This window comes from Megalobrama amblycephala, linkage group LG18 (genome assembly GCF_018812025.1).
Source record: "Megalobrama amblycephala isolate DHTTF-2021 linkage group LG18, ASM1881202v1, whole genome shotgun sequence".
In the NCBI taxonomy this organism is placed as follows: domain Eukaryota; kingdom Metazoa; phylum Chordata; class Actinopteri; order Cypriniformes; family Xenocyprididae; genus Megalobrama; species Megalobrama amblycephala.
Window position 1 is genome coordinate 2,805,059 of NC_063061.1, and position 9,942 is coordinate 2,815,000.

At 41.0% G+C, this 9,942-nt stretch overlaps 1 protein-coding gene across 2 annotated transcripts in view; it reads left to right on the forward strand.

Moving 5' to 3' along the window:
- Window positions 1-62: 62 nt before the first annotated feature.
- Window positions 63-9,942, forward strand: part of sar1b (secretion associated, Ras related GTPase 1B) — a 10,160-nt gene continuing 280 nt past the window's right edge. Inside the window, exons 1-8 of one of the 2 annotated variants that reach the window (XM_048166680.1) lie at window positions 63-200; window positions 562-730; window positions 3,571-3,646; window positions 5,948-6,067; window positions 6,484-6,549; window positions 6,621-6,724; window positions 7,391-7,522; window positions 8,981-9,942. The exon at window positions 8,981-9,942 is cut by the window's right edge and continues 280 nt beyond it. In XM_048166680.1, the coding sequence (XP_048022637.1) occupies window positions 3,589-3,646; window positions 5,948-6,067; window positions 6,484-6,549; window positions 6,621-6,724; window positions 7,391-7,522; window positions 8,981-9,097 (597 nt within the window). In that variant the 5' untranslated portion in view covers window positions 63-200; window positions 562-730; window positions 3,571-3,588 and the 3' untranslated portion in view covers window positions 9,098-9,942. Of the gene's footprint in view, window positions 201-561; window positions 731-3,570; window positions 3,647-5,947; window positions 6,068-6,483; window positions 6,550-6,620; window positions 6,725-7,390; window positions 7,572-7,606; window positions 7,690-8,980 lie in introns of those variants that run through there. The other variant, XM_048166681.1, reaches the window with a different exon arrangement.

A 9,942-nucleotide genomic window follows, 5' to 3' on the forward strand; every position in this document is an offset into this window, starting at 1 on the left:
TCTCTCGACGCGCTGCTAATGTTTCGCTCCTGAAGATAAACCAGCGCCTTCCTCTCAGCGGAAGTCAAGCGGGAGCTCTGAGGACGCGCATGCGCAGTTGGTACACGTGGCATTTCCTGTGGAAGCTCGCTCTCGCCCGTACTGGAAACGCGTCCGTCAGGATTTGTTTTATCGGGATATTTAGTTTCAGCGTTTGGGAGGTTTGGAAAATGACACTCAAAAGTTGCTAATATTATAATTACTTTTAAACAAACGCTATTTTTAAATGTACTTCAGCTTTTTTTTGGCGATTTCAGTGTTATACTGATGCATTATTACATACGCAATGTTAAATGACTGAAACAAACACGTTTATTTGAACAATTTACAACTGATATCAACACACCTCAAAATTATATATATAAAAAAAGTAATACATTAACGCTACTTTAATATTTACTGTATAATCGCTATTGTTTTGAAGTTCCGCATTGTTATATGCACATACTTGAAAAATGAATAAACTAAAAAGATAAAAAAGTATTGTTAGTTAAGGCCCGTTCGTGTGTGTTGTTTATGTAGGTTGTTTCCGCTCCGGACGGTTTCGGTTGAGGCACACAGCGGAAGTGGCGCCATTGCTGTGTGTCGTGGCTGTGATCAGTGAGCGGAGTCTCTTCTCTCGACTCTCCTCCAACATTCACCTGTTCAGCAGCGGAGGAAAGACCCGCACTCACCTGTACACACGCTCGAGGTGAGTCTTCAGCCCCTCAGGTGTTTCTCGGGGTGTTTCTCTCCGCGCGCGGAGCTGTTTCCTCTTCTGCCGGCGCTCGCGCTAAAGCTAATGCAGACTTTAGCCTGACAGAGTTGTGTAACGGCGAAGTTCGATTAATTAACACTAATTATGAAGTGTCTTAATAACAGCATCGATTATGTGTCTTAATGAGGGAGTTCAGTCGCTCGTGGAGGGTCAGAGGTGCTGTCTGATGAGACTCTTTAGCTGTGTTAGCTTCAGCAGTGACACGTACATGAAACTGATCATCATTATAATATCTTCATCATCATCATCATCTTCATCATCGAGACACTGCTGTGGACCAGAGCTGAGAAATGATGATTAAAACACATTTGTCAAGTTTCTCAGAAATGTGTTCTTTATATTAACGCTTTAAATCCAGTTTTAATGACCGGATCTCGTTTTAATCATCAAATAAACACTAATGATATTCATAATAAATATGAAAACAGTCATTGATCATGTCGCTCCAAACCCGGATGTCTTAAGTTCGTCTTCGGAACACAAATGAAGATATTTCTGATGAAATATTTCTGTTCCTCCATTGAATTATTCAAGAGTGTTTGTTTTAATGATCTTACAAGTTCAGTTAAACCATTAATATATGTGTGAAATATTCTATATGCTTTAAATATTTTAAATATAATAAACTCTGAACTTGAAGGTGTTTATCTGACACAAAATTATTTGGCAAAAAAAGCCAAACTACAGGTTTGATTTTACTACACAAAGCTGACAGGACAGGCAAACATCGACTTCAACACGATCCGTTATTAATATTTGGTTGATTCTCTGGTTTCAAAATTGTTACTCAATTTGTGTTATTATCATGAATAAACACTCGACCTCAAGCACATCTAGTCAGTTTCAGTAATATCTGAATAAAGCGTGAAGATGTCAGTATTCCTGTAGGATTTGAACACTTCTGTACTGTACGAGTTCATCAGAGTTTGTCAATAATTAAATCCATTGATCATATAAACGTGTGGATCAGGGTTACTGCGTCTTTATGAACTTTCAGTGGAGCCACAGAAACTCCTCAAGTTTTCCTCATTAGCAGATAAACGATGAACGATGTTCAGGTGAACGAACCCTTCGAGGCTCTGACATCATCATCGCCATCACATGACCGGTTTCACAAATATTAGTGAGCTAAGAAGCAAAATTAAGATATTTCTTAAAGAATCATTAATTATTGGTAATTCCAAACGACTGAAGGTGGAGCTGCGCGATTAATCGTTAAAATCGTTAAGCGATTGGTCTCTATTAACCCTTAGACGGGTCCGATCACGTTCAGATCCGATCCAGAGAGAGTCGTGGTCATGTTTAGATATGAATCCGCTTCAGTTTCATTATTTCTGCTACAGTAATTCAGATGATCGCTGAAGATCTGGAGCACGTGTTTATAGTTCAGATATAAACACTGACGTCTACAGGAGCGATTATATCGTTAAAACTGTTAAAACGTGTTTGTCATTGAATCCTTCAGACGAATTGTTCATTCAAATCAATCAAACATTTTTAAATAGACTCCAGCAATGAACATTTTGTCAGAATCTAGTAAATTACATGTTATTTCCTTTAGTTATTTGTTCAGAATCGTTTGAGAATCATGATTTCTGTTTGAAACCAAATAATCGTGATGCTCGTTTGATCCAGAATCGAGCAGATCTAACTTCAGGATGTTTTTATGGGAATATGTTCTTATGATATGAGCACACTTCTGAATTTGTGCTTAAAAAGAGTTTTAATTTGAAATAAAAACATTGTAGAAGATGTTTGTTCAAGCTGTTTTATGGTGAATTGTTTTATTTTGCTTTTGAAAATAATAGGACAAATATGAGCATCATATTACATTTTTACACTCCTCAACATTACAGTAATGTAGTCATTTATTGGAGTCGAGTCTGACGGTTCGTCTCTCGCTCTTCTTGATCTGTCGGTTCAGATGAACATCTCCTGATGTTTGAGCGGTTTCATACATAAAGCCCAACAGTTCTTGTGTAATCTGGACTGAGATCAGATTCACTGTTGGAGCTCTGTACACAGCGACTGTGAGGATTATTATTAAATCGGCTGTATTTACATCTGAGTGTTTGCTCAGCCTCCTTCAGACAGATCAGTGGATTGAGATGTCAGATTTATCAGTTGTGTTTGTTGTGAGAGTGAGATCGGCGCTCTCGTGTAGAGTGTGTGAGAGGTGACGTGTGTGTGTGTGTGTGTGTGTGTGTATGTGAGGTGACGTGTGTGTGTGTGTGTGTGAGGTGACGTTTATCTCAGGCGTGTCCTTCACCTTTGCCGCTGCTGTTCTTTACTCCGTCAGTTACACAACGCCTGTCGCTCGGACTCGTTCACATCAGTGAGATCATCAGCTCGTCTGGATGTGGATCAGCCTGATCAGTGGCTTCACTCAGATTATTCACATTATTCTTACTCAAATAAACACTTGTTTTCATGTGCTGGTGTCGAGTGTTCAGACCCTGTTGACACTGAAGGTTCATCAGTTCTGCAGCACAGGCCTAAAGATGAACATGACGAGGAGCAGTGCTTTAAAACACTGTATATATGGACTATACGCCTCAAATGAATATATGATAAGATGAAAATCAAATGATCATGTCGTGAGAAATCACAATCATTAAAAAGAGTTAACTCGATGGCCATGTGATCATGTGATCAGTGCAGTGTGATGCTCTCAGCACTGATGTCACTGATCTGACACGTGTGCGCCGCTCTGTCTCTAAAGAATAATCAAGATTGTCCTGCAAAATCTCATCATGTCTTCCGCTTCTTTTCAGAAATTCCACGGCCCGGATATGTCCTTCATATTTGACTGGATCTACAGCGGTTTCAGTAGCGTTCTGCAGTTCCTAGGTGAGTTCATCAGCCTCGTTATTGTAAACGAGTTCATCGTCCCATCAATCCCACCAAACGACAGCAGGGTGTGAGATGATTATTCTTCTGGAGATGTTTGATCATGAGAGGTGGATGTTGGGATAAAGCGGTTGTCATTGCCTGATGCTCTGCACAGTTACATCAGCAGAAGCGACAGCAGGATATCATCATGTTCTTTAATAACTCTGTCAGCATACGAGTCCTGCTCCAGAACACCAGGAACATGAGGAGCAGGAGGACACGGCTCAGTGTCATGTGATGATGAGGAATAAACACAGGAGGTCTTGAAGTAGGGCTGGACGATGTGACCTAAAATCAAAATCTCTGTTAATTGAACATTTTTCCTCGATTACAAGTAATGAAAATTTTTCACTGACGAGGTTTGTACTGTAAATATGCGTGACTATTACAGATATATATATTTTCCTCTGACACGGCTCACTTTCAGCAGTTCTTCATCTGTGCTTCGAAACATTTCTGACAGATTTCTGCTCGATGTAAATCATAACAGATGAATTAGCACAGTACGTTTATTTGAATGCGTTAATGAGAGCGATTGAGTGTGAATTAATCATGCCGTCTCTCTATTAATTGTGAAGCTGTGTGTAACAGAGACTCTAGAATAACACAAGGCGCGTCACTCGGAATAAGTCCCGCCTCCTAAATAAGAGCCAATCGCTGATTGGTCAAGTCATCGCATCACTGCAGCGGGCGTTAGGAGCTCCGGTTTCTATAGAAACAGTCAGACGCGCATGAGCTTGATCCAGCCTGAGAAATACTGCCTCTTTTGTCATGATTCAAGCGTTTAGAAACTAAATTTATGGGACAGTTGTCAGATTATTTCATTGGTATTTCAAATATGAAATTTATTCAAAAACTCTTTGAACAGCTTTGGAGAATTTGACATTTCCTCATTCAAAGAGAAAGGAGCTGTATTCGTACTGTACTCGTCTAAAAGGGACTTTGATTGTAAGTAGTTACTTCAGAAGTAGAAAAATGAACGACTACATAACTTTAGTTTCTAATCTACTGTACTCATAATCACAGGACAACATTGACAAGGTTTGAAATTGCGACCATTTTAGTTGCATGTGCTCCCTAAATGTAATGTTTGCAACCTCAGAATATATTTGGGAGCGTTTGTGCGAGTGCAAATAATTGTGAGGGTCGACCTGTTTTCATTTCTCTACAAAACACTCGCTAATTACTGCACAGTGGTTTACATGCCTGCTGTCTGTCTAGTTTAAAGCAGATTTTAGTTTGGTTACTATTAGCAGTCATTCACTCGCTCCGTTGTCACGTGACAGAGCTATCGCGCTGAAGAGAGATGATGAAAACACTCTTACACACGACTCGACATTAACACTTGAGATTTTATATTTAAAACATATAAGTTGAGCAACATTACATGACCAAGAGCAGGCCTACAGTTTTCCTGAATGTCCTGAATAAAACATCACGATTGAAAATGTAACTCTGGTTTCATAACAGTTCAATGAACTGTAAAAAGTAGTTAAAATTAAATCACTCACATTTTAGACGCAATAGTGGCTGTTTTTGTTCAGTTTCAGCAGCGGAAATAGTTTCAAATAAACATCACCGCCGAACCATGACAACACAATCGTGTTTTCTCTCATTAATGACTCGATCTGCTGAGTCAGATTCACTGACACGTCTTGAATGAACCGCGGCGTTTCTTCCATGCCGCTGACTGGACGGGGCGGAGTCATGTGACCACACGCGGTAGTATGTTTTGATGGGGAAAGTATTAACCGGATGATAACACACTTTCATGATATCGTCCAGCCCTGCCCTGAAGGATCTGTGCCGTCACGTCTGCCGTGTGTTCTGTTCATGACGTTCACTCTCAGCTCTTCTCGCCGGCCTCGTTTTTCCTGTTCATCCACTCCTGACTGATACTGAAACAGCAAAACATTTCAGATTCTCTCATTCCCCCGTGTGTGTCATGACATTCTCACTCCTGTTTATGACATATTTTAATATCCAGAGTTTTCCTGTAAGATCAGAGGCTCATTGTGAATGACGTCTCTATGACGGTGTTCGTCTGATCATGTGTTCATGCACTGCACTCCTCTGTGATAGAGTTAACAGTCCTGAATAATTGCAAGTATCTGCTAACGACTATTTCATTATATGTCTGGAGTCTTCACATTACAGGAAGAGCAGAATCTAATGTCAGTGTCAGCGTTGGGCTTGTGTGCCGTTTCCTGCTGAACAGTGTGAACACAGATCCATTAAACTGAATGAAATCTGTTTCAGGGCTGTACAAGAAGTCTGGAAAGTTAGTATTTCTTGGCCTGGACAATGCTGGCAAGACGACACTACTGCACATGCTCAAAGATGACAGACTGGGTCAGCATGTGCCGACCTTACACCCCAGTGAGTGGACGCCGACCACACCAACACCAACACTGCATAATGTCTCTGTCCATTGAGATTTCACTGTTACGGCTGTGTGAAAATAAAGCTGCGCAGTTACACGCTACAGCGATAAAGAAACGCTGAGTGGGCCGTGAATGACGTTAAAGTGTTCAGCGTAATAAGCCGTGAATAAAGAGCACAAAGACGCTCTCAGATCTGTTTCTTTCATGGAATGTTTTGATGCATTTCATTTCGTTTTCATGCAAATGAACTAATTCACAAATTGCACACATACTGAAATAATATTTCAGTGACCGCATGCATTTAGTAATCCTTTTCATTCACACTATTAGTCCGACAGTCTGAAATCTAAATCTGTAAGTTGAGGTGATTTGAGTCAGAGGAAGTGATGTAGTGTCTGTTTCTCCTCTCAGCCTCAGAGGAGCTGACGATCGCTGGCATGACCTTCACCACCTTTGACCTGGGTGGCCACGCTCAGGGTGAGTAGATGACTGACCGTCTGTGTGAATCTGATCCTCCTGACATTAACGCCGAGTGTTGTTCTGAACAGCTCGACGCGTGTGGAAGAACTACCTCCCGGCCATCAACGGCATCGTCTTCCTGGTGGACTGCATAGATCACCCCCGCCTGGCCGAGTCCAAAACAGAGCTTGACGTGAGTTCAGCCCGTCAGATAAACATTATCCTCATTATACAATAACGTGAACATTGCTTTTCAATTAATCAGAAGAAAAATTTGAAGCAATGAAAACAAATATAGTGAATGTCCATTTAAACGTGCAAAATACAGGGTTCAAACCGAAAAATGTAACACAAGGGTTTAAATTTAAACTATAAAATATGAGGTTTAGATTTAAAAAAGACTAAATATTTAAAATTTAAAGTAAGGGCTCAAACTGCACGGCGTTTGTTCACTAAAGTGTAACAGAGACTCACTCACAAAATGGAAATACTAATATATGTTTCTAACATTTATAGATAAGGATGTAACTGTAAAATATAAGTTATGTGCTGAGGAACACGCGTCTCATCTTACGTGAATCTGTACGCTGGAGTGAGAACGAAGCTCTCGTGTCTCGTGTCCTCTGCTGTTCTCCACATATAAACGCATTATTCACTGGAGGATGTTTGCAGTGCGCAGACACGATTAATTGATAATCAGATTCTTTGTCATTTAGATTTGTTATAATGTGTTGTTGCAGCCCCACAAGAGACGCATGTTTTCTAGATGTTTCCCAGAGTTCAGTGCAGGTGTTTGTGAAGTATCTGCTGTCTCACGGCTCACTGTCCCTGTGTTTGTTGTGTTGGACGTGAATAACAGGCGCTCATGACAGACGAAACCATCGGGAACGTGCCCATCCTGATCCTCGGCAACAAGATCGACAAACCCGAGGCCATTAGTGAGGAGAAGCTGCGTGAGATCTTCGGACTGTACGGCCAGACGACAGGAAAGGTACAGTCGGACACCGCAGCGCTCTCGGGGTTCACACACCACACGCTTGTGTCTTTTGAGTTGTGTTTCTGTGTACTCGTGCACGGCCTCTGAACATCACGCCATGTTTCGCTGCTGTCCATCGATCGGTTGGTGGTTATTGTGTGTTTTAACAGCGTAGACGTGTCCGGTGCGGACGGCCCTGGACAAAAGATAATGAACGTGATTCAGCAGCGAATATGAAAAGCTCTTGCAACAATTTATAGGATTAGTTCACTTTCATATTAAAATGTCCTGATAATTTACTCTCCTCCATGTCATCCAAGATGTTCATGTCTTTCTTTCTTCAGTGGGAAAGAAATGAAGGAAATCATTCCAGGATTTTTCTCCATATAGTGGACTTCACTGGGGTTCAACGGGTTGAAGGTCCAAATGTCAGTTTCAGTGCAGCTTCAAAGAGCTCTACATGATCCCAGACGAGGAATAAGAGTCTCATCTAGAGAAACCATCGGACATTTTCTAAGAAGAAATTAAAATTTTATACGTTTTAACCATAAATGCTCATCTTGAACTAGCTCTCTTCTTCTCTATTAGAGTTCTGGCAGTGTAGACGCTGAAGCTAGTTCAAGATGAGCATTTAAAATGTATAAAATTTTAATTTCTTTTTAGAAAATGTCCGATGGTTTCTCTAGATCAGACTCTTATTCCTCGTCTGGGATCATGTAGAGCTCTTTGAAGCTGCACTGAAACTGACATTTGGACCTTCAACCCGTTGAACCCCAGTGAAGTCCACTATATGGAGAAAATCCTGGAATGATTTCCTTAATTTCTTTTCCACTGAAGAAAGAAAGACATGAACATCTTGGATGACATGAGGGAGAGTAAATTATCAGGAAATTTTAATTTGAAAGTGAACTAATCCTTTAGGGCTGTTCACACCAAGAATAATAACTATATTAGCATCCACACCTGCAGTTTTGTCGCCTGTCACTTTAAATTGCATGAAAATAATGTTTTATTTATAATGCCCAAAGTGTGGAAAGGAGCATTCAAAATGTCTCATTCAAACCAAAACATCTGACTTCCTGTTTGTCTGAGCTAATGACAGTAAATGAGAGGGTGGTTCGGCTCGATGATAACAATATGTGTCCTGAGTTTGGTGACTGTAGTAAAACTAACCCTAACTTTAGTCAAAAGGTGGCGCTAGAGAGCCCCACTTCCCTGCCCGTTTCTCTGCTTTTGCCAGTGTCTAACTCTGATGTGTGTCAAAATGATCTGTTTCATGAAATGTTTTATTTATTTCACTGTAATGTAGTGCATGAATGCAGAGAAATGCGTACTCTCCGGCCGGACACAACTGTAGTTTACAACCAAACATCTCAGAAAATGAACAAATGACCACTTTCTCCTTGATAATAAATGTAACGACTGCTGTTTTTCTTCATTATTAATGAATGTGATGTTGGTGCGTCTCTTCAGGGCAACATCCCGCTCAAAGAGCTGAACACGCGGCCGCTGGAGGTGTTCATGTGCAGCGTCCTGAAGAGACAGGGCTACGGCGAGGGCTTCCGCTGGCTCTCTCAGTACATCGACTAGAGGAAGTACGGCCGTCTGACAGCACCACTCTCGTCCCGCCTTCACACATCGACTCCGACAGACTGTTATCGTTCAGTTCAACTGCTTCTTTCTCACTTTATTTCTTACCAGCAGTGATTCTGCAGATCTGGTCAATTCAAAACAATGCATCAGTTTTATAAACTCTGTAATTTGACATTTCTTTCCGTTGGTTTGTTTCTGTTCTTCAGTAAATGATTCTTCATGTGTCTCGCAACACCACGTCAGAGCTGAGAGTAATGTACACAGATCACATGACATCCTTTAGACAGGAAGTGCTGTTTCTCACTTCCTGTCGTGTGAGGCCACAGTCCTCAGGCTTTAAGATGAAGTTGTGACTGTCTGTTGATACGCAGTCCGCTGATGTGGCCATCTTGAGTTGCATATCTGTTTGTTGTTTTTCCAAAAAATATTGTACTGCCACATTTGGAAACTCATTCCCAAACGTGCTGTAAACCGATAGAGACCAATAGATGTTTTTCTTTTTAATACGACTTGGAATTTGAGAGGCACGGCAATAAACCTCAGCGTAACGGGCGAATATCAGTACTGGACACGCGTGTCTCAGAGTTCAGAGGTCAGCGCGCCTCTCGCACAAACACAGATTCTAATTAACCGCTAATGACTAGTAACGAGATATCCAGATCCTGATGTTTAACAGAGCTGGCCTTGAACAGACGGCGCAGGACAGCTGTTAATCGCTCACATGGACAAAATGTAATTTATGTAAATGCCGTATATGGATTTTTTTAAAGCTGTCCTCGAATAGCTCTTAATTTGAATAACATGGATGAAAAAACATTATGCATGCCTTGTTCCATGATTAT